The 25,483-nt window shown below is 33.4% G+C and overlaps 1 protein-coding gene and 2 pseudogenes across 2 annotated transcripts; 1 reads left to right on the plus strand and 2 right to left on the minus strand.

Moving 5' to 3' along the window:
• Positions 1-3,941: 3,941 nt before the first annotated feature.
• On the minus strand, positions 3,942-8,306 carry LOC25494376 (chloride channel protein CLC-c). 2 transcript variants are annotated; one of them, XM_039832846.1, is made up of 7 exons: positions 7,306-8,306; positions 7,031-7,231; positions 6,731-6,908; positions 6,334-6,596; positions 5,614-5,883; positions 4,401-5,526; positions 3,942-4,244 (listed from the first exon to the last, which is right to left on the minus strand). In XM_039832846.1, exons 1-7 carry the CDS (start codon positions 7,503-7,505, stop codon positions 4,155-4,157), a joined length of 2,328 nt encoding a protein of 775 aa, XP_039688780.1. In that variant the 5' UTR covers positions 7,506-8,306; the 3' UTR covers positions 3,942-4,154. The 2 variants fall into 2 exon arrangements, with proteins under 2 accessions (XP_039688780.1, XP_039688781.1); XM_039832847.1 differs by lacking the exon at positions 7,306-8,306 and having other exon boundaries at positions 6,731-6,913; positions 7,031-7,171.
• A 7,307-nt stretch (positions 8,307-15,613) lies between these two features.
• On the minus strand, positions 15,614-20,931 carry LOC120580165 (non-lysosomal glucosylceramidase-like; annotated as a pseudogene).
• A 2,049-nt stretch (positions 20,932-22,980) lies between these two features.
• LOC120580288 (elongation factor 1-gamma-like) lies at positions 22,981-25,345 on the plus strand (annotated as a pseudogene).
• Positions 25,346-25,483: the final 138 nt, after the last annotated feature.

Here is a 25,483-nt window from a genome sequence, read left to right on the forward strand (position 1 = left end):
CCTTAATTGTACCCTAGATTATTATTTTTTTGACAAATGATTGTACCCAAGATGTGAGCCATAAAAAACAAATGATGTTGATTGTGAGAATATCTTCCTTGAACACAAACGTAACACATCATCCTTGGGCACAACAAATAAAAACCTAACACATGTCATCTACATCAGGGAAAAGGCAAAATTTTAGGGTGCAATTACTTCACCAATAAAGACAAAACTCTAAATCAGTTTTTGCCGCAGCTGGCTTAAAAAGTAAAAAAAAAAAACATGAATTGGATTAGAAATCCTACAGGAAGAATTATTCCTTCTCCTTTTATTTTATATCCTAATTACCAACAAATTAATTTAGTAAAAGCACAAATTAAATGGTGTGAAGAATCAGCTGATTACTTTTTAAAAGTGGATTTTGATTACCAACTTTTTTCAGAATACATAGAGCTAGCCGAAACTCTTAAAGAAAAACTTAAAAAACTAGCAAAATAAATCTATAATCTAAAATTATAACTATGTTTTAGCAAGATGACTGAAGGAAGTATAACAAATAAAATACAGAGAGTTTTAGATGACTTTTCTGATCTAAAGTATAGGATAGAAAAACAAACGTCCTATATAGAAACTTTGCAGTTTGAAGAAGAAAAGTATATGCCTCATGAAACATGGAATTTTCATGAAGAAAATTTCGCCTGTTATGAAGAAGATGAAACACATAGATATCCGCACATTTTTCATACAAGAAACCCACAACTCAACAATATAGCTTGTATGTTAGCCTATATAATCAAGAATTGTTGTTATAAAAAATTTCACCAAAGAATGGATGAAATTCAAGAAGAACAAAAAAGAAGTAAAGAAAAGATTTGTATTATATTAGAAGATCTCTTGAAACTCTTAGAAAATAAAGAAAGATATTTAACTCTTGATGAGTTAGATATGGAAAAGCAAATAGTTATCCCAGAAAAAACACCAAGAACAATAAAAAACCAACCTCAAGACAAAGTTTCTAAATCTAAAGAAACTTCTGAATCTAAACAATTAAGTATTAGACCACCATCTAGCTTCTTTTGATGGACGATACAGAAGAAATCCTTAATAGGCAACTAGAAAATCTAGAAAGACTCATGGCTTCTTTAGACATTAGCAATAAGAGCTAAGAAACCTTTGATGACAAACTTGAAGATAATAATCAAATTATCTATGATTTTAGCTCAGAAGAAGATAATGAAATCGAAAATGAAAATCCTCATTATGTAAAAATAGAAAAGGCTGAAACTTCAGGAACTAAAAGACCTGCAGATTTTGAAAAAGAATTCACAAAACAAAAATTTCAAAAAATACCTCATTACTATGAGCCTTCACAAAATCCTTTTCAAGGACAAGGAATTCTAGATATAGATTGTAGTATATATACTGCAAAAGATTTAAGAGATTGGTATAATACAAATAATGTATTAGTCCAATTAAATGAAGATCTTAGAAATTTGAGTGTTATTGATACCTTCAACTATCTGCAATATAAAACTAGAGGAAATGCATTTAAATACATTTCAACCCTACCTCAAGAAGTTATGGCAACCATACCCCTAACAGGATCCTTAGTAACAAACTGGGTATATAGTCTATTAGTTAAGGAATTTAAGGGATGGAGGGATACCATCCAATCAAAAATAGCATTTTTCGATCAGAACCTTTGGAAGATAACTAATCTAAAAATTTGCAATATTGTTATGTAGATAACTTTATTTGTGAATTCCAAAACTATTATTATAATATAGATAATAATATCAGAAACTCTAGAAATTTGATAGAATTATTCTATGACAAGTTACCAGAAAAAGTATCAGAACAAGTTAAGTTATACTTTGCCTCAACCCTCACAGAAGAAAAAGTAGATAATACTCTTGGAGGAAGAATAACTTGCTTAAAGATTTGGCTTCAAGAGAAATGTAACCAAAAAATAGCTAAAAGAGAAGCTCAAGTATCTCTTTGTTGTAATAAATTACAAGACAAAGTAGGAAACTATGGATGTAACTCTAATTCTAGAAAAGGGTCTAGAAAAACTCAGAAACATCATTATAAGAAAAAGAGGTTTAAGAAAGTTCCGTTTAAAAAATTCAAGAAGGGAGATAAAAAATTCTTTAGGAAAAAACCACCTCATCCAAAAAGAAAAACATGTCCACGAGCTAAAAATTCATGTACATGTTGGCTATGTCATGAAGAAGGTCACTATGCAAATGAGTGCCCTAAGAAAGATAATCCAAAGAAAAATGTCCTGCATGCTATATATGCTTTAGGATATGAACCTATAGAATCAGACATTAGTTCTAATGACGAACTTTATGAATATTGTACTGAGACAGATTCAGATGTCGAAGAAAATACTTGGTAAAGAAAATCCAAGTGCTACATTCATAAAAATAGTGTTAGGAAATAAAAAACTCATGGCCTATACAGATACAGGTGCAACTCTTTGTTTTGGTAAAAAATCTATCTCTAAAAATTGGGAAAGATTAACAAAACCAAAGGAAATTATAGTTGCAGACAAGTCGAAACATCAAATATGGTTTACCCTCAGAGATTTTTCTATAGAAATTGAAAGGTAGAAATTTTTTATTCCAACAATTTACCTCCATGATTCAGGACTAGACTTAATTATAGGAAATAATTTTTTAAAGCTATATGAACCATTTACTCAAAGAAGAGATACTATATCACTTCGTTGGAAAGACTTTGGAAACCTTAAGAATTGTAAAATAATAACAACCAAAATAGTTACTAGAAACGAAATTTTAAATCTTATTAAGGGAAACCTTAAGGAATTAAGAACTATATGGGAAGAAAGAAATTTTCATATTAGCATAGAAGAAAGATTATACGAAGTCTGTTCAGATAACCCTCTAGACAGTCTTTACCCCTGTAATATAGGTGATTTCTGGTTTTATCCCCTGTAAAAAATTTATTTTGATTCACCCCTGTAAAATATTTTTGTTTTGATTTACCCCCTAATAGGCCAAACAAAAACGAAAATTTCTTGAAAAAATAAAATAAAATTGTTTTTTGTTTGGCCTATTAGGGGGTAAATCAAAACAAAAATATTTTACAGGGGGTGAATCAAAATAAATTTTTTACAGGGATGAAAACCAGAAATGACCTAATATTACTGGGGGTAAAGACCTATTAACCCTATTTTTAAATCCTTTTAAAATGTTAATCAAAATTATGAGATAAGTTTAATTAAGAAGAGAATCAAATTGCCTTTCAATTCTCCAAGTATTTGACTTTGTTTAACATGTATTACAAAAATTGTCTTTATGGAAATGAAGTAAGTTTGTTTCGTAAAAAAAGGCAGGGTTAATTAAGTAAATAGTCCCTATAAATATTCATAATTTTGTTTTTAGTCCCTATCAAATAAAATCACACTTTTTAGTCTCTATAAAAATTTTCATCAACATTTTTAGTCCCTATAAATTTTTCATCAGCATTTTTAGTCCCTATAAAATTTTTCCACATCAACATTTTTAGTCCCTAAAATACTTAAGGAAAATATCACACTAAAAAGTGTGATTTTATTTTATAGGAACTAAAAATAAAACTGTGAATATTTATAAGGACTAAAAACTTAATTAATCCAAAAGTAATTAAGAACAAACTCAAATTGATACCTTAAAAAACTGACCTCATCTAACATATTTCAACCAATGTTACATTTTCGTATCTCTTTAAAGAATTAACCCCCCCTCCCCCTCAAATATGTACCATACTACGTTTAATTCTTTGATTAAACATACATTGTACTACATTAATTAGTCCTCATGTTATTTTTTTTATTGTAGGCATATAAATTATTTATACTAAGGAAGAAATATTTATAACAAGTTGGCGAAAGATTCAAGTTCACATTCTAGATGAAAGATAAATCTAACTAAAACAAGAAGAGATGAAACAAAACAAAATATATGAAAATTAATATGAGGTGCTTCCAATTTCAGGTATATATTGTGCCACATCATCACATCACATATCCTAGAACAACAAGGTGGTTCTTTCTAGTAAAGATAATTTAGTACTGTAGAGATAGAACATGTTTTTTGTACTTTGTATTATAAGACTATAGATGAGTATGTGGTTGGTTGATGGTGAGTCCCCAAAGTCACTGCTTACTTGCGGGAGTTGCAGTGGGGGTATAGTCCCAATATATGCTCGGACATGAAGTCGTGCCTTGTCAAGATCCCCACAATTGGAGGTCTCTGCATAACAACCACAAATATTAGTAATTGTTAGTTAATACTCACTCCCAGCCAACATACAAGGATAATTGTAATTAATGATTGCAAAGTCAGCCAATGTATACTTAAATGCATGGATATGTTTATTCAAGATTGTAATAGTATATTGTTTCTTACTCCGGATGTCTTTGGCACCACCAACAAATGCCTGAGGCCAAGCTCACGGAAAAGAACTGCAGTTTTAGCTAGAGACATTGTTTCCACAACTGTATACGATGACTTGTTGGTAATATGATGCATATCAACATACATTTCCATCTCTTCCTCTGATATCTTTAAATCATCCAGTCTTATCCCTTTCCCCGAACCCGGCTTTCCAAAGTCATGTGCCCTCAGCTTGTTCATAATCAAGGACCTCTCGTTTGGCCTCGTCGTAAATGCCTTATGTTTAAGAATTACAAGCAAATGAGACCTCAAAACCAACCCACATAACTCTGGAGCTTCTAAGAATGGAGGCTCATCAATCACAGGAAACCCATTATGTCGCGTCACCTTTAAAGTGTGCACAATATTCCCCACTTTTTCAATACCAGAGAATGTAAACAGTGGACCAGAAACAACATCACCGGCAACTAAATGCCTCATGTACGGTTCTGCATGCACTTCCAAATAAGGCAACCCCTTCATTTCCACTATTTGATCATAAACACCTTTGTTAAAACAATCTGCCACAGACTTTGAGATGAGGAGAACTAACATGACCAATGGTAGCATGAGGAGGTTGTTAGTAAGTTCGAGAAGAATGACACACAAAGAGACAGTCATTCTCATTGTGCCACCAAGGAAGGATGCAGCACCCAAAAGTGCAAACAAACCCACATCCAAAACTGTAAATGGACTTAACAGACTTCCAGCAACACGCCCATATGAAGCCCCTGCTAGTATCACTGGAATAAACAACCCTGAGGGAATTGCGATGCCATAAGTAATGATTCCAAGGAAGTATATTGCCACAAAGAATATCAGGAGACTGGAGAGCTGGAATCTTTTGTGAGAGCCAGCAATAAAGAGGTTGCGGATAGCATCATCGTTGGTAGTAAAAAAGAGAGAAGCGAGGTCATTGTAGTGATTAGGAGGACATTGGAAATTCTTGTAGTGTCCAGAATGCCCTACGGTTGGGCACTGATCCCCCACATGAGGAGGACAAGGGATGCACTTTGATAGCCATGGAACCCCAAATGAACAGCAAGAGGTCAAAAATGATATAATCATCACAAGTATTATTTTAAATATAGGGCCTTTCCTGCAATAAATATATAAAATCATTCCACCCGGGAATACTACAATAAAAAAAGAAAATTCGAAATGGGGCGGAGGGGGAATGACATACTCATTAATGATGTTGTAAGTGCGAAGGACCTTATCCACAAGATAATTATAAAGGCTTCCCAAGAGACCTCCAATAACTCCAAGAAATATAACTACTAGTAGATCAGGTATGCTGTATGCAGGCTTTACTGAATTAACATCAAACATTATCAAACCTCCTTCCCCAAAAAGACCGCAAATTCCCCCCTTGCAATATTCCATAAAACCTCTCAGCACCACAGCTACTACAGCTGTAGTAAAAAATGTTCTCCACATAAGAGCACTTCTCCACCTGCAATTCATATATGCAGTCTCAAAAACATAACAAGACATAAATTGATGCTACATGATTTTCCATGGATTGTTTGTGAAGTAGTATAATATTATATATATATATATATATATATATATATATATATATATATATATATATATATATATATATATGCTTAAAGGGAATGACAAACATAAACCCCCTAGACATTGTATTTTATTTGTGAATTTTTTTCCCCAAAAGTTAGTTTCATTGATGTAGTAAATGTTCACAATTATAATATTTTATCTAAATTGTCCAAGTAGAGGCGAAAAAGTTAGTCATACAATACTAGTTATCATATGTATATAAGACATGAGTAGATGCTTATTGGAATGGTCATGATGATATTGTTGTTTGTTGTCACATATGAATTGCAATCTAAGGAACATCTATGGAAGTGCAAGATAATAGAGAAAGAAAGGGGACCAAGAAGCTGCTTCTTCAAGTGCAAAAAGGACACCACCGACTGGGGCACGGAAGGCACCAGCAACACCAGCAGCCGCACCACATGTGATCAAATCCCTTCGATCTCTGTCATTTTTAAAATATCTGAACCCTTTCCAGGTCAGTCCATATTTTTTTGAACCACCTTGTCCAAGTAGATTTCCTATGCAAGCACCAGTATGCACCATAGGTCCTTCCTTACCCACAACAAAACCAGCTGCAACCCCGAAAATTGAGCCAAAAATCTGAAAAACTCAAGCCATTTTTCCACATTAAAAACTATAATAAATGTCATTTAAGGATATGCATTTGTAATAGGGATGACACAGACCCCCACATATAATATTGCACCGAGTAGTTAATTAACTAATAAACTAACCTTTACAAAGAGAGTAGGTGGAGCCAATATAGAAGGAGCATCAACGCCATTAAGATATGCCTTGACCTCAGGTATGCCAGATCCGGCTGCTGCAGGGGCGACATAGGCGCACAGGGCTGCTGCAGCGATGGCTAAAACCATGTTACAACCAGCATATAGTGCAAAGGCCTGATGATATCTGTTCTGCAGTAAAAAGGACAGCGTAGTTATTCCATTAACGTAATGTTGATTTAATTATTATTATTAATAAAGAAATAAAAACGAAGGAAGCAATAACATGATAGAATGGTGCATATATACTTGTGGTCAAGCATGAGATGGTTGGTGAGGAGAAGCTTGAAACCAGCAATATTCTCAACACCAATGTTATTGAAGAAGGCGACAAGACCTGTGCCTAAACCAATAAGAAGTGCAAAAGTCCATTTGAGGATGGCATACTGCACAATCTCGGCTTTTGCTCCAAGCCTCCGGTCTTGCTTGAATAGATCATTCTCAACAATCCTACATGAAGGTTAAATTAATTAATGAATGAAAAATTGAAACAAAAGCGATGATATGTCATTATCAATACATACTCGTAGTCAAGACTTTCAATTTGACAAACATTGGCTCCAACAATGGCAACCTGGGAGGTAGTATTGAGCCTGTTGTTATTCTTCACAAGGAGAGGCTCTCTCAACGTCAACCCGCCAGATGAAGATCTTGATGATATTATTATTCTATCTTCCTCCTTACCCATATGCTCCACGTCCCTTCCATCGTCTTCCATTTCCATATTTCGCCTCCTATCTTATCACAATAATAATTATTACCAATCATCTATCAACTAACAAAGATAATTACCTCACAAATTAAGAAAGAATTGTTTGGAAGATGCACATAGTAACAACCGAAGAATGCGCACATTCTCATACTTATTACTGGTATGATTAATTTAATAATAAATAAACAGCAATGCTAAATGGTGCGAAGGTTTTTCTCGCACATAATACACGAACAGTTAGCTTAACGCGCAAACTCATCACACAAGGCTACTTTTTATTATATTAAAAAAAAATGGTCAAATTACGGGATTGAAAAAGACTCGTTTTCTGGTAACCACGGCAGTTTTTTTGGAGAGTAGCTACCAGCCAGCCACCACATGTAGCCTTTTTTCAACCTGTTTGTTTCATCGCCGCTGTCCGTCGCCGTCGTCGCCGTCATTGCGGTCGATCGCGGTCATTGCTACCACTGAACTGCGTTAGGGTAGGTCTTTGCAACAATCTTCCGTCTGTAAATTGCGGCTATCCCACCCTGGTTACAATCAACGCAGTGCAGTGTTTCCAATCATGTGCGACTCTAAAATGGTGTTTTCAATAGTGAAGAGACTAAATCTTCTCAGTGAATAATTTAGCCGATAGCAAAAGTAGCACAGTGTAACACCCATGATTTCACTTTAATATATGTCAAGGATTATGTTTGTCGTTTTGGCTGAAATAATGATTGAGATAGAGGTATATCAGACGGTGGTTAATAATACAACTCATTCGCAGATAGTGCGAAAATAAATTCGCACACTTAAGCATTTTCCATAAATAAAAGATGGCTGTCTTGTCTTTCAAAAAATAAAATAAATGAGGAATGGATGGAAAATAAGGGTTAATTAGTTAACGGAGAGAGAAGCTACCTTTGTGAAAAAATGTCGACCATTCCATTCTTCTCATTAATTGTGAGGTAAGTATAACATGATCAAAAATTGTTTTATCTAGCAATTGAACTCAGTTCTCTCGAACAATTTGTCCTTTGATAAAACTCATTAACCACAATTATCTAGTTTGGCAAAACTCATGAATAATAATCTAAATCTTCAACTTGAGAGTTTCTATCAACATAGTACGAATGCAATACGAAAATTAACTACTTAAGATCAACATATCTTGAACTTAAGTTCTTTATTTATGGTTGACAATTAACTACTGCATGATTTTAATATTTTTAGTTTAGATTTTCTTTAACAAAAGATAAGATGTTATTTTATTAACTAAACATATATTTTTTCAATATAGAAAAGGAAAGACTTTATTAAGAACACTAACCCAAAAACAATGTGTAAAATGATTTCTGATTATATCAAGTTAAAAAAGTAAATTTAAAGTAAATTGATTCAAAGTAAATTCCCTGACAAAAGCAAAGATAACTAGTATACTTCTGCCCTCAACCTAGAAATGATGATACTTCTATCTCTTGACTTGCAATCTATTAAATCACAATCTACAATGTTCTCCAATCAAAATTTGCAGCATTCTTCAATTACTTCAGTCAACAAATTATACAAGTCTTGACATTTGGTTCATGTATCTCCATTTAGCTATTGCACACTGTTCTTCATCTCCTCTTTCACATTTGTCAAGGATAAGAAAAAAAATTATAAATTTTCAAGTTCGGGGGGCATTTTGTACATAAGTGCAAAACTTCAGGGGGTATTTGCAAAACTTCAGGGGGTATTTGCAAAACGTCATGTTGACTTGCAGAAGAATTTGACGGAGGGGGTAAATTGATTAATGTTGTACAATTTCAGGGGAGTAATTGAAATTTTGTTAATTTCAGGGGGGTAATTGACAAAACTTACAATTTCAGGGAGGTAAATGCCTATTTACTCGTGGGGTTTTCTACGAGTGATACGGTGGAGTAAATTGAGGTTTCAGTCTATGATTGAGGTTTGAGTTTTTGTGGTGAAAGTTTGGAATTTTTCTTTATGAATTTGGGGTTTTTGTGATTGAAGTTAGGTGCTTGTTTGTGATTGTTGGTTTTGGTTAGAAGAGAATAAATTTGATTGTTGATGTTGGTTTTCAACTCCCTAGCACCTTAATTTGAATGTGGATGTTTGTTTGAGTTTTTTTTATTGATTTTTCTGAGTTTAAGTTTGGAGATGAATATGATGAAGGGTAGGGGAAAGAAATTAAAAAATAAACATTGAAAGGGGGGAGGAAGAGAGGGATCAAAGAAAGAAGATAATAGAGAACATAAAGGATAAATAAAAGGAAAATGAGAAAACAATCAAGAGGAAGAGAGAAGAGATTGATGTTTTGGTCATGTGTTGTTGTTGTTGTTATCATGCGTGAGTGAAAGGAAGGCAATGAGATGAATAGTAAAGTGATGAATCAAATGAATTTTGATCTACATACGAAGAGATTGATGTTTTTTTTACTTGATTTAATATGTAATTGTTTTTTTTTTAAATAACTCATAATTAATAAAAAAGACGCATGGAAAAAATAAATGGAAAAGAATAAAAAAAAGCCAACTCATTGTGCAATGTCATCAATTATATACAGTCAAATCCCAGTCAGCATATCACGTCTTCCCTTTTGCACAGTCATATGTCATCAGATGTCACGTCTTCACTTTTGACCATATATTTAATAAGTTGTGTTATTTGAACATCTATTCACATAACAATTTTTGAGACAACCAAAACTTTACAAAGAAAATGAGGTATTGACACAAAAACCAAAACAATAGAGAGAGTAAAAACATAATGTGAGTATAAGAGAGAAAATTGTCACAAAAATTGTAAAAAAATGATTGTTCAAATATCATTTCTCTATTTAAATTGTGGTAACCATGTAATAAAGCGTGAATAGTAAAATATGGTATCTCGTTTCTATGTCAAAAATGCGTGTCTGAATAACATTGCGCTAGACTCGATTGTGTCATTGAAACACATAATTTGAGACATATACTTGACAAATGGGTCAATGCAATGAAAAAGACAAATACGTAAATTTATCAGCCCTTTTGTCATCTTCCATCTCCTTCACATTTTCTCTACCTCTTTGTACTTCATTCTTTTTCCCTTACCTCCATCCACATCCCCCCCCCCCCCCTCTCTCTCTCTCTCTCTCTCTCCCTCCCTCTCCCTCTCTCTCACACACTCTCTCTCTCTCTCTCACACACACACACATCTCATATAAACCACAACACAACCTCGACCTAACCACACCATCTCCATTTTCACCACAACATTGTCTTCAATCTTTCCCGATCTAACCTCCACCACACAACCTTACGCCGCCCGCGACCTCCACCTCATCTTTTTTTTCCTCATACCCCCACCACACAACCTTCAAGATCTGCATTTTTGAAAGATGGAGAGAGACGAAACAATGTTGCAGGGAGTGAACTTTGTGATTGAGTCCGTGACAATGCAGTGGCCAATGATGCTAGAGAGAGAACTCAAATGACGATGAAGAGAAGATAGTGTTACAGGGAAGATGAAAGAGAAAGAAAGAAATGGAAGGAAAAAAACCTTATAGATATACAATCTTGACTCTTGTCCCATATGTGTCTGAAAAAATATGTTGAAATAACATTTTTAAAACTAAACTAGATTGATGACCCGTGCGTCGCACGGGTCTTATGAGCTAAAATTTAATAGTTGTAATATAATGCATTCAATATTGTAACGTTACGAAAGATAAATGATATATGTTAGGAGCAATAAGAACATAGATGAATTTGTAGAACGTCTGAAAATAGTAAATATGAAGTCGTTGATAGTAAAAATAATTTGGTAATTGAAGTTTGAAAATCGTAGTACATCACTCAGATATTAAACTACACATTACGAAATACTTCCTCATAAACGACGTTAGATGTCACAGTAGTGTCCTCACCATCTTCGTCAATAATCAAAATCTTTATCCCTTCCCTAGATGTAACTCTCAAAACAGCAATATACAATTGTATGTGAGAAAAAACATGCGTTGGGAGATACGCTCCAACATGCTTAAGTGACTGCTCTTGACTTTTGTTAATAGTCATTGCAAATGACACAGCTAACGGTACTTGTTTTCGTTGAAATTTAAAAGGAATTACTACATCTGAAGGAGATAGAGATAACCTTGGTATAAACACTTTGTCACCGATATTACTTCCAGAAATTACCTTCCCCTCGAGTACGTATCTTCCCATTCTAGTAATAATCAATCTGGTTATGTTGCATAATCCATGTTGCGTATCTAAATTCCTTAACATATTAGGTTATTGCTAAGGAAACATTTAAGTTATATTACATGACATTTAAATTAAGTTTGCAATAAGACAATCAAATGTATTGATATATGGAACATAATAAGTTTATTACAACCTTTATAGGTTTTTTTTTTTTTTTGAATAAAACCTTTATAGCTTTTTTATTTTGAGAAAACAACCTTTATAGTTATAATGGAAATTTTATACATATTAATAATTAATTACAAAACATTTTTAAAATACTATTTTTATAAACTACAATTAATGTTACATCTATATCTTCATTTTTCTCAATAGTTAGTAGTATCTTTTCGTCTTTCTTTGTATTAATGTTACATCAATATCAAGGGATCAATATTTTTAAATAAAGTCAATACTTAGAGTAAATTAAATAGGGAATTATCATCAAAATGAGCTTATAAAAGGGCCAAAGGACACAATATCTAAGTCATATTTAGCCTTATGGAGTTTGTATCATTAGTTCTTATTGTTGAATGTGATTAACTATAATGAAATGCAAAACAATGCAATTGCAAATGTCAAAGATATATCTATCGATCCATAATCCATGCATTATTTCGTTTCCTATTTTCAATTATAATCAATAGACTCCTATATACAGTTGGAACACAACCGTCAATACTTTTTCTATCCGAACTCTAGCTTCAAATTCAATCTGATCATTTAATTCATTTTTCCAGTCAACATGTTTAATATATTACTAATCGCAGTAATATAAGTTAAAGATTATTACATCCATAACATGTTACTTTTTTTTTTCTTCCACATAACTGAAGTAAAACTATTATAAACTATAACTAAAAACTATAAATTTATGAAAGAAAAAAAAACAATAAATTTATCCTTCAAATAATGTGCCTTACCTTTTTTTAGGAAATAATGTGCATTTTAATTGCTATTTTAAAAAGTAGATTCATAGAAATTGTTAAGAAAAAATATATGAAAATCAACCCTCTGCTTTCAATTCTTTCAATTCTCTTATCTCTCTAATTAGTTGCAGCCCACAAAGGCAAAAAAAAAAAAAAAAAAAAAAGGTAAGATTATTCACATAACTGAGGTAACATAATTCAACTTGGTTATTTGTTTATGCAATCATAGTGATTGATATTATTATACTCAAACTTAAGAACATCGAAATTGGATTTTAGAACACCAGAGTCACTCCTATCATGCTTGCTCTAGCTTGTTGTCAAACTTAATTAAAAGCTCTTTTCCAAGGCTCTCTTACTCGATCAAAACTCAGTCTTTTTTTCTTTTCTATTCCAACATTTAGCTACAGTCTTCATACCTATCATCTTGCTTCATGGATATCATCATGCAATCAAATAAAAAAAAATCAATATAAGCAAACACCCAAAACAACTAAAATAATCAATATAAGCAAACACCATATGAAAACAGAAAAAACAAATGAGGAGACTAAATCATTTGTTACATATGAGGATGTCATACACTACCAAGCAAGTTTTCTCAAAAAAAAAAAAAAAAGACACTACCAAGTAAACTCCAAGATTATGAACACTAACAATTAAAATGGAGTTTAGCAAAATTAAAATAAAGGATTTTTTTAGATTGAAAGTGAACAAAGAAAATAGTGGGAATCTCAAACTGGAGGCAAAAACAATAAAACTGAAATATGTAACCTCTACAGGAAGCCTTCAAATTTCAAAAGGTTCAGACTACAAATTGGTTTGCAAAGTAAGTTGAAAACAGTGCAAAAATAAATGATAAATATACATAATGCAAAACCCATAAGCATCATGAAAAATAAAATAGAGGAGATAAATGACCGTGTTAAGATCATGCTTCTAAAATAGAGGAGATCAATCAAGAAGTTGACCTGAAGAAGCAAATGAGAAGCGTGGAGCTGAAGAAGATATGTGGGAAAATGATTTACTTAAAAAATGAACAAAATCAATTGAGCATGGCACACGTTAATCTTTTCCACTTCGGTTGTCAAAGAGAAAAAAAAGGAAGAAAATAAGAACAAAAGCAGACCATAAAAATTGAAGAAATAAATTAGTGATTGACATGAACAGAGAAGGGCACACAAAAAATTATGAGAATCAACTCAAAGAGAATGAAAACAAAAGAGACTAATAGAGATGCAATCTAAAATCTAAAGTATAAATGAATCAAAAGCTGAAATCAAAATTGAATTGGAATAGTATAAAATTAACTATGGAATTGTCAGTCAAATTGCAAATGAAATCGTTAATCAAAATCGATGTCAAATTTAGAAAGAAAATAAGAAATTGAGAAAGAACAAATTACATACCTATGTTGATAATCTTTAGAAACTTGGGTGAATGGAACTGTTGTGTTCAAGGGTAAAGAGCAAGGTGACTTAGAGAAGAGATATGTAGCGTGCTTCTTCACATGTGTGGAGTTGAACATGTTTCCAATGAGATGCGGTACTCGGTACTCGTAGTCGTTCCTATTAATTGGTTGCAATTTCCATAAATTAGGCTAGAAAATAGGGATAAACTTGGGAAGCATTCGGTGCACCTGCATGGGAAAACAAAAAGATGGGATTAGTTGGGAACCGTATAAACATTTAGGTTTGATTTTTGAATTTCAAACAGCCAAATACTTTGGAGCCAAATTTTTTAAGGGTTATCTCACTTAGCATTTAGTGCTGCAATTTTGGAGCCAAATTTCTAGGGTTAAGTTGTTGCAACCTAATAAGATTAAGGAGTAAGGGATAAACCTTTTTCCGCATGCTTCTGCATTTATTTATAAAAAATGCTAAGTAAGCCTAAAAAAAAAATTATGTTAAAAATGACACTTTTTAGACTTTTAAAGAGTTAACATCACAACTTTCAATATAATACTATATTTGATTCATCAAAAAGTGTCACATAAACACTTATTAACATGACATTTTTTTTTTGTCAAGTAGCCTAGTGGTTAGAACTCAGACAACTAAATGTAAAGAAGTGGGGTGTCCGGGGTTCGAACCCGACCCCTGCATATAATATGCAATATCCCTACCAACTGAGTTAAGTTCACGAGAATTTATTCTTTCTTTTTTGAGGGGTGAACCTTTATTTATTTACATTTGTATATAAAAAATATAAAATAATAATAATCATAATAAATACGATGTCGGGTCTCATCTCTAACCACTCTACAACAAAAAGATACAAAGTGTTTTTTTAAGGAAAAAAGATACAAAGTTTTCTCCTAAACAAGTTTTTAGTTATAAAAATAAGAGTTTAATTCTCAAAAATAAAAAGTTTAATTGTTATACAATGTCGGTGTAAAAAATTTACTTATATATCTAATGATGTATTGACATTATTTAATGAGTTAAAAACACATGTTATACCTCATTAATGAGTTAACATACCATTGAATGCTTGTGTAAAAATTTCAACTTGTATATAAATTAAACTCATAATCTATCGATAGGTTGCATATAAATTTCAATATGATGAGCAATTTTTTTCATGATCTTGACCCCTGCATGGAGACTTTATCTCCCGTGAAGAGATTCTCTGCTATGACTTTATCTCCCATGAAAATCTAAGGTCTAAGCCCTTGAATACTTTCTTTCTCTTGCTTTTAATATTAAATGGTTTTTCATATTTTATTTTGGAGGGTTGAGATTTCGTTAGTTCACCCCATTCATCGAAGAGGATATGTACCCGCTACAAATATACATTTTTATTTTTTTACTTTTCAAAACCACACACTTTCATCATATTAATTTATATATTTTACTTTAGAGATTATATTTAAAACCAGGAATTACATAACATAATAAAAAAAATCAATTGCCTGGTACATGAAAATGAAGTAGCAGTGTAATAGCAATTACTAAAAAAATATGGTAATGTTGGTCAGTTTAGTAAAACCACTCAGAATTAACAAGGAGTGACAACAATATATATTTACATGAAATATAAGTTGCAGTTTGTAATGGTAAACATGTAGACATATATTTAGATAAACAGCTTAATTTGAATCTCATAGCATAAGCTTATATCATGATAAAACACTTACGTATAAGCTATTTCCATAACAAAAGACAAAATAAAGTTAAATTGTTTATGTATAAGTTATAAGCTGTTTTCATAAACTATCTTGGAGAGCTTATGAAAATAAATTATGAACATGCCATAAACTGTTTTCATAACTTTTCCAAAGCGGTCTCACAAGTGTTTATGTCGATAGATAAATTCCAAAAAACCAATCCAATCAGGCTCAGATCCTACACAACAAGGATATGTCATCTATTTCAGGTCATATACCTCTTGCAAGTAAAGTCATATATAACCTGAAATAGGCTTCTGGATCCAGTATCCTCCTTCAACTTTAGAAGGTGAGCTACTTTCAAAAAACCAGCATGGGATCTAGACATAATATCGTCCTCGTACACATCAGATTTATTACTCTCATAATGTCGAGCGAGCTTTGGTTTTGATAGTGCCCACTGCATTGCCCATATGGCTAATGGGCGCATGTAACATAAAGATCTATATTCATCTTTAGTAGTCCAAGCTTCTGGAGTTGGAAAGAATAACTGTTGATGAGATATAACAAGAAGCTTAATTAGCTATTAGTGGTATAAAGAAAGCAGATACATGGATCTGTGAAGTACTAAAGGAACAAGCTATTATTAGCAAACTTTACCCGAGACCATCACTAGACCATGCAGCTTCATATATCCCACCGGCAGTTTGAAATGCCATATCAGTCATGTTTTCCTGGATCATTGTTGCAGCTAAGGCATATGTTACTCCTGACCATATTCTCGTGATTGCATTGATGACATGTCAACATTCCCATCAGGTAACATCCCATTTACAGCTCCTCGTTTCCCACCCTTCACTTTCATAACGTTGTTATCATAAACCACCTCAAGTGCACTTCTAATCTTCTCTTCTCCAACAATTGGCAAAAGACCACATGCTCTAGCATACCTGCAAAACAAGAAACAGGAAGTTCCAATTTTGTTTTAGATATTACCAAGATCGATGAAGCGTGGCTACATGTGCAAAAATTCGAGGTACTTATTACATACCATTGGCCAGCTAATTGATCAGCTTGTATGGATGATCTTGAACTTCCACAACTGCTATCATAATTGAAGTAAGAACCATTCCATAATTTTTCATACACAGCCTTTGCTTTTTGAAATTTGTGCCAAAAATAAACTTCAGAGCCCTTGTCTCCAACCTCATGTGCTAAGGCTGACGTGGCCTGAAGTGCTGCTACCCACAATCCACCACTATACGCACTTACACCAGATACAGACCATGTGTCATAGGTTTGATCAGGGAATCCTTCATTCTCAATCATTCCGTCACCATCCTTGTCAAATTGGTCCATATAAGCAATTGCAATATAAACAGATGGCCAGACAGCTTGAGCAAACTTCTTGTCACCAGTGGCAACCACATCCCTGTAAACCTGAAGAACAAACTTTGGATTCAAGTCTTTCCACCTATCTGTATTATAAAGATTATAGCCATTTACTTCAGACCACGGGTCACTGATTCCAATATCATGAGGAACAGCACCAAGAACCTTCCTTGATACCAATTGTCCATCATGTAAGAGTTTCATCTTTCCAGGATCATGCATCAGTACTGCTGCAGCGAAGTCCCTTTGAACACTAAGTTCAAGTTTTGGAAATAGAGTGACTAGTGAAAAAGATGAGTAAAAATGGACATCATAGGTATTCCACATTTGATACTCGATTCCTTCAAGATAAAGAAACTGGCCAATGTTTTCTTCCCCTCCCCTTCTTGGAGAAGACTTATTCCATATGCAGACTTTGATGCAGGTGGAGTTTGTATTTGCTCAACTACTGAGGTAAATCTTTCAAGAATGTCAATAGCAATATCTTTTTGACGTGATATATTATTGTTATTCTCTAAATCAGATATGAATCCATCCAGGGAAAATTTTCTTTCTCCTATATTAACTAAACTATGCACAGGAGATGAACCATCTGCACAGAAGAAAAATTATGAAGAAAAATCGACAATGGTACATACCGTTTAACGTGAGGTTAGGATGAATTTAAAAGAAATATAGACTAGGGATAACTATCTGGTAAGTATGATTCAAACTTTAAGAGATAAAAATACCTGTCCAAATTGCCCCCCCAGAATTCAGGTAGTAAAGTTCATTCAAAAGGGTAACTGGGTACCTGCACAGAACTCTGTAAGCTTAAGATTTTGACTGTAGAAGCAGGCAGTGAATAAATAACTGATAAGTACCATTCAGGAAGTCTCTTGTCTTCAAGGATTGGTCTTTGCCAATCTTCAATCTGGGACTCCCACTGGCAATGTTCTACATCACCAATTCATATAAGTTTGAGTAAGTAATTTCTTATGGTATCAACAATCACAAATAAGCATGCATCTGCATGGTTTTGCATATATGGTGGAAACTTCATCTAAAATTGACGTCAAGAAAAACTATATCCATACAGTCTGCCTCTTAAAAGTCTATATATGGATATAGTTATGCTTGATATCAAATTTAGATGCAATCACCATATTACAGATGCAAAGTTGATGGAGTTCAGCAAAGAAGATTACCAATAATAGCATCATGTGCAATATTTGCAGCTGCATCTCCTTTAGTACCATAAAATTTAGTGTAACGCCTGTTAATCCAGTTTCATTAGTTATGTACAGTGTTTAAACAATAAATCTTCTTATACAGGTTTCTATCGCTAACCTGTAATAAACCCGTCCTCCAGGGAACTTGACTTCAGGGCAGTCCCATGCCAATGAAAATGTCACATTACGCTGAGCATCGGATGGAATCGTCACAGTTGCTGCAATAGCTGCCCCAATGGATGATCCTGGTTTTGAAGGCGCAGGTGTTTCAGTAAAATTCAGATGGTCAAATGTCCCATGCTGAAAAGAAAAGGATTACCATCATTCAGTTTAGTGAAATAAACATATGGATCACATGAAGTCTGATATCCTCAAATTTGTATCATTATAAAATATATATTCTTGGAACTATTATTTTATCCAGGGACATGGCATCATGTTTACTAACAGGAAGAGGAACTTCTTAAAATTCATTACTACTCGTAGAATTTGAGTGTCAAGCCAAATCCAGGAAAATAGCATGCTAAGCAGAAAAGGTAAACACTGTCTGCATCAGTGTCATCTTCATTTAACCAGCTCAGTCATCTCTATCTTAAAATCTTCATCGGTGGAGATTAAACCATGAACTGACAGTAATGTTGAAACAAGTTTCTTGACAGTATTCATACTTCAGATGTACAAAAATATGATGAAATATGATGAAAGAGTGACGTCCAAAGAGACCTAAGTACTGATAATTGTCATGATAAAAAGAGTTTCAGATGCACAAAACAAAAGGAAAGTGACAGAAAGGAAACTCCAAGTACTTGTGTTATAAAATGCTTAATAGAGCACGATGGTAGCTTATCTGGGAGAAGACAGCATGAAGGAAGGATGAATAGCATAACATAGTAGTAATACCAAACCTCACATTTCAAAAAAATAAATAAATTCTAAAAGCAGGTCCATAACCTGTTTAATTTCATGCCACATGTCCTTCGCCGAGATACCCTCGTAAGAACCAGATATAACAAAGACAGGGCATTCTGAGACATGAACATGTTCGGTCTCTTCTGCTGCAATTGCAAATGTGACGGGAGATTGCTCATTTGCAGTCCTGTACATGCATGTATCAATTTATAAATTCAAGGATTGAATTTCTTTTCATCCATTGCCTAAAAAGATATTAACAAGTTATAGTTACTTGTGATGTAGAAGCACACCATGCACCCCATCAGGCATCCTAACATGAGACAATATGTATCTTGAATGTTAGAATAAAGTACAGGCAATCTGTGGAGGGGGAAAGCAATCAAATTGGAACATCTTCATGTAGAAGGTAAACCAACTGAAATTTTTCTTACTTTATGTTTGAATTGAAGTGATGACCAGTAAATTCTGAATGTCCTCCAACAGAATTCTGAATGCACACAGAAATTGGTTTGCACTCAATTCCTCAATAAAAAGCACATGTATTTAAAACCAACTTACTATAACAGTAACAGCTAATACAAACATATCACTTACCGTCCATGTGAAAAGCAAGGTGACATCTGCTGTTGTTTTGCCAAAATTATTCAGCTGCATATCAAATAAAATTGACTTATTATTGTTAACTTGATGTGTATAAAACTGCAACCCAAATTTACATATAAGTGACCTTTTCCTACCGTAAAAGTAAAAACTGATACAGGAAAGCTACTCTCCTTGTAATTATGGGGTATAACAGGTGAAATCTGGCGACAAACTATTTTTAATGCTGGATCAGGTTCTGCATTTGAGCAGTAGAGATGATCATTATAAGAGATATGATACAGTATAAATATCATAGTGGACTTGAAAGTATTCCAATTAGCCTGGCTTACCCTCATGTACTGTCCATGCCCTCGGGTATAATGCATGATATGTGGAACTCTTTCCATTCATATTCCAATCCCATGTTTCAATTCCTGATGCTGGATTTTCTCTAAATAAAGTTTATTAATAAGTTTTCTTTTTTAAAATCAAATTCAGAGATTCTAAAATGATGAATTAGTAACTGTAAAATTACAAGACTATCTATAATGGCCTACTTCTTTATATCTGGCTTCCCTGGGCATAGTACGCTTGAATATTTTTCACCATTTGGACGTGAAACGAAAACCTGAGACAAAAATCTTATGCTTATATTTAATTTCAAAGAGGGCAAGGAGGATCAAACTCTTTGATCGTACGTACGTGATGAGTCATGAAACAAGTATTTTGCAATCTGGATGAGATAGATAAAACTTACAGAAAACTGATTTGCTAAAACTGGTTTCTCTTCACAAATTAAAGGCAATAGTTGCCAACGCTGAAATTGACCGGTAAAACTTCTTCCAATGCTTCCTGAACTGAAGAAGAAAAGAAGAAAGAAATAATGTTGTGAAATGAAGGAAATATTAGAAAAGAGAGTGAGAGAAGACCCACCCAACACCACCTAAAGGAACGCCATGAGAAGAAGTTACATGACGCTTAGCAAAAGGATCAATCATTCCAATCTGAGAAAGAAAAGCAAAAAGAATAATGGTTAGATATCATAAGATATATAGAGATGAAAAGAAGGTATAAGATTAAGTACCCTTCTTTGGAAGCTTCTTCACGAACATGGCGCCATAGACGATAACCAATGGAGCCTATATAGAAAATAAAAGAATAATTGTAAATGTATGTATGAAAATGAATGAATGAATGAATGAAATACGTACAAGATGAATCATCTCTTTGAAAGATAAGGTGAATTCTGATGGAACATTTGAATTTGCATGATTGTTTAATTTGCGCTGCCATGTAAGTTGTGGAGGTTTCCCTGGGTCAACAACAACCTTAATCCAAATAAAAAACAAAGGCAGTGAGTGACTTAATAAAATCATCATGGATCGATCCTAGACAGTCACATGTACCCATGTACGTACCTTTATGGCAACAGCAGCAGCAGAAGAGTTGTCGTGGCCGTGTTCATGTTCATTTTCTTCTACCATCTTTCCTTCCAACATTGATGGATTAGAACAATATGAATGCAGCAAAGTATTTTAATATTATTAGTGATCGATGAATGAATGAATGGAACGATCGATCCAATTTGAACCAACAAACACTACAACATCATCATCATCAGCAATGAATTATGAATTAGTTAGTTAATTGAAGTAAGAGTATGTATATAATAACAAGTGGACGAAGAAGAGGTTTGCGTTTTGTAGTCCCTAAAATTGCAAAAGTTGGTGGGTAGGTAGATGATGAATTGGAATTGGAATGGTCCAAATCTGACTTTTTAACTATATTATTAGATTAGATTAGATCTAATCCACCTATGGCTATGCAATGCATGCCACGGAAATAGTAATTCTAACATGGACATATCACCAACAATTCACGTGTTTTTTTTTTGACATGGACATAGTAACTCTATATTATGTACTAATTCACATCACATGGACATATTAACTCTAATTTATTGTTTTGTATTATGTATAAATTACACTCCGTTCCCTTTTTTAACGACAAAATATATTATTTATAACAGTAATTTTTGCATACAATTTTTATTCTAATTAATTGTCATTTTCAAAGTTCAATACATCATTAAATGTTGTTTATCTATATACCTTTAAATATTTATTGTAAATAAAGAAATATATAAAATGAAATATTAAATGATTAAGGTTATTGTAGTAAAAATCTAAATTGTATAAAAAGTAGTAAAAGTATTTGTTGTCTTAGTTAATTTCAAAAGTTAATGTTAAAAGTCAAAATGTAACCATTAAAAGAAATAAAGGGAATATCTTTTTAATCATTTAGATCAAATAATTTAATGATGAAATAATTGATTCATTTATAAAACATGAATTTTGTTGAGTTTCCTTATACAAAAATACTAATAAATATTTATACAATTTGGTCGGCAAATTGCTACTAGAGTATCAACTATCATGTATTTACTTATCATATTATGATAGAAATATTTCTCACAATTTTTTTTTTTTTGGAGAAACAATTTATTTATAAAATAAAAAGAAGAAAAAGAGAAGGAAATAGAACGTGGGGTGGAAGTGGTGAAAGAAAGAAAGACAATGATTATTTTTGGTCTTGCGTATCGAAATTCTAAAATAATAATAATATAAGTTAAAACAGTCTCTTCCTATAAAATGTTTTGTTAATACAGTCATACCACTTAATCAATATCTTTTTTGTCATATCAGAACTATGTATATACTCTCATATTAATTTATATAAGAAAAAGCTAGTACGACTATTTTGATTAATGGAATATAAAATTATAAACTATAGTGCGTTTGATTTGCTAAAAATGAAAACATGACAGAACAACTCTAGTTGTGTTTGATTTGTAAAACTGTTTCAGATATAGGACAAACTTGAGGCAAGGGACAGGACAAAAATTTATATTTTTGTCACGCGTACAAGTTGTTTAAAATACCAAAATAACATTTTGTCCTCCAAAATCATATAAAACAAAAAATCAATCAATGACATAAAAAAATTGTCTTGGCACTGTTCTGTTCAATACTTTCTTTCTGTTTTTACAAACCAAATAAGTTCGGACAAATTAAATAATCTTATAAAAAACGAAAATGAGTATTTGTTAAAAAAGAAAGAAAAAGGAAAGGAATATACTAGTATAGTAAATCGCATAGCAGTGAGAGGAACTGAAACCCTAAATCACTCCGCCGCTCAAACTAACTGCCTCTGTAAGTAAAATCTCTTGGCAGATTTGGTTTCTTTCAGTTTTCATTATCGTTATCTTTGATTTGATTTTGATTTTGATTATTATCGCAGCAATAAGCAGGTTCAGTCCAGATCGACCCTAATATGGCTCTGGTAAGTGAACTCTTTTCATTCATTCCCTTCATTCATCGATCTAATCTAACCCTAATATCAATTAGATCCTTCATTCCGGGAAATCAACAAAAATGCTTACAAGGCACGCATTGCAGCTGAATATGCTTCTGTCCAACTTCAATTGACTCCCAATTTTGAGATGGGTGTCTCTAACAAGACACCTCAATTTCTCGACATGAATCCTCTTGGCAAGGTTCCTGTCTTGGAAACCCCTGATGGTCCTGTCTTTGAGAGCAATGCTATTGCTCGTTATGTTGCCAGACAAAACAACAACAACACTTTGTATGGTTCTTCTTTGATTCAATATGTAAGTCTTGTTTTCTTCTTTTAATTCTATTCTATTTCTTTATTATTTCTTCTATGTATTCAACTATTCATTCTCTTGTTCTTTCAGGCTCAATTGAACAATGGATTGATTTTCATCCTTGGAGGTTGATTCTAATATTAACAAGTGCTCTATCCAAGATGGGATATGGGGTTTACCTTCCTCCAGTAAGTCTTCTCTCCTCAACATTTTCCATACACTGAACTCTATTTAGAATCAATATTATATAATAATTGTAAATAGATGATTAGACATATCCAGCAATCCATGCCACACCGTATCCCAAACTTATTTAAATTAATTGGATATTTCTCAGATGTGTATGTCAGAGAATCTTAAAGAGTGTTAGATATGTATCGACACGGATACTTCACCCTAGTTGGTTTATTTCTATGAAGCACGAACATTCCTCCGATTATAGGCGTGTCCCGGTCTGAAATTGACACATATGATACCCTGAATTATATGATTTTCTCAAATTGTTAGCGGTGTCAACGTGTCGGTGTCCATATCTGTGCTTCATAGGTTTATTTACATCTTCAATATTTTTGTTCTTGTTAACATCTTGTTGCTATGATATTTTATCCTGATCTTAATTATTTTTCTGGATGAAGGCTGAAGAGATTGCAATTACTGGCCTGAAGAGAGCTTTGAATGCTTTGAACACTCACCTTGCCTCCAATACTTACCTAGTTGGCCACTCTGTTACCCTGGCTGACATCATAACGACATGCAATTTGTATGTTGGTTTCACCGTCTCTTTGTCAAGAGCTTCTCCTCAGAGTTTCCTCATGTTGAGAGATACTTTTGGACCTTGGTCAATCAGCCAAACTTCCGCAAGATATTAGGCCAAGTCAAGCAGCTGAAGCTGTACAACCTCTTCAATCTGCAAAGAAGCCTTCCCAGCCTAAAGATTCTAAGGCCAAGGTAAACGACGACCCAAGAAGGAGGCCAAGAAGGTGCCAGAAAAGCCGAAAGAAGAAGCAGAAGAAGAGGCACCCAAGCCAAACCCAAGAATCCACTTGATCTTCTTCCTCCAAGCAAGATGATACTGGATGACTGGAAAAGACTCTACTCGAACACTAAAAACAACTTCAGAGAGGTTGCTATCAAAGGTATTGTTATTGTGTCCCCTTTGATGTTATTGTTTTCAATTTTGTGACTGTTCATTGTGAAATTTGCGGTTCTATATATTCCCTCAAAGAATGTCAAAGATTTTTATAAGACATACATAGGCAAAATCGTTTTAAATCCGTCTTCTATCTTGCAGGATTTTGGGACATGTATGATCCTGAAGGGTACTCTCTTTGGTTCTGTGATTACAAATACAATGATGAGAACACTGTTTCCTTTGTGACATTGAACAAGGTTGGTGGATTTCTTCAGCGGATGATTTAGCCCGCAAATATGCTTTGGAAAGATGCTTGTTATCGGTTCTGAGCCACCTTTTAAGGTAAAAGGGTTGTGGCTTTTCCGTGGGCAAGAAATCCCTAAATTTGTGATGGATGAATGCTATGACATGGAGCTGTATGAATGGACAAAGGTCGACATCTCAGATGAAGCTCAAAAGGAGCGTGTCGGTCAGATGATTGAAGATTTTGAACCTTTTGAGGGGAACCTCTGTTGGATGCCAAGTGCTTCAAGTGAATTTTTATTTGTCGACAAAAGTGAAATTGCAAGGATATGTTTGTGTTCATTTTTGATAGCTTCTTTCCTATCTCAGTTTCATGGAAGAACTAGCTGAAATTTGATTTGAGACATATTTAAACCTTTAAGTGCTTGACAAAGACTAGAAGTACTTTTTAGTATGTATGAAAATGAAATTCATGGATTCATGTTTTCTCCCGCCCCCTCGTTTGATGGGTTCGAAGGTATTTTGTTAAATTAAAAGCGGCAACAAGACAAATAGATAATTCACGTTTGATGGGTTTCTTTTTTTTGAAGAAGCGTTTGATG

This window comes from Medicago truncatula, chromosome 4 (assembly GCF_003473485.1).
Source record: "Medicago truncatula cultivar Jemalong A17 chromosome 4, MtrunA17r5.0-ANR, whole genome shotgun sequence".
NCBI classification, from domain to species: domain Eukaryota; kingdom Viridiplantae; phylum Streptophyta; class Magnoliopsida; order Fabales; family Fabaceae; genus Medicago; species Medicago truncatula.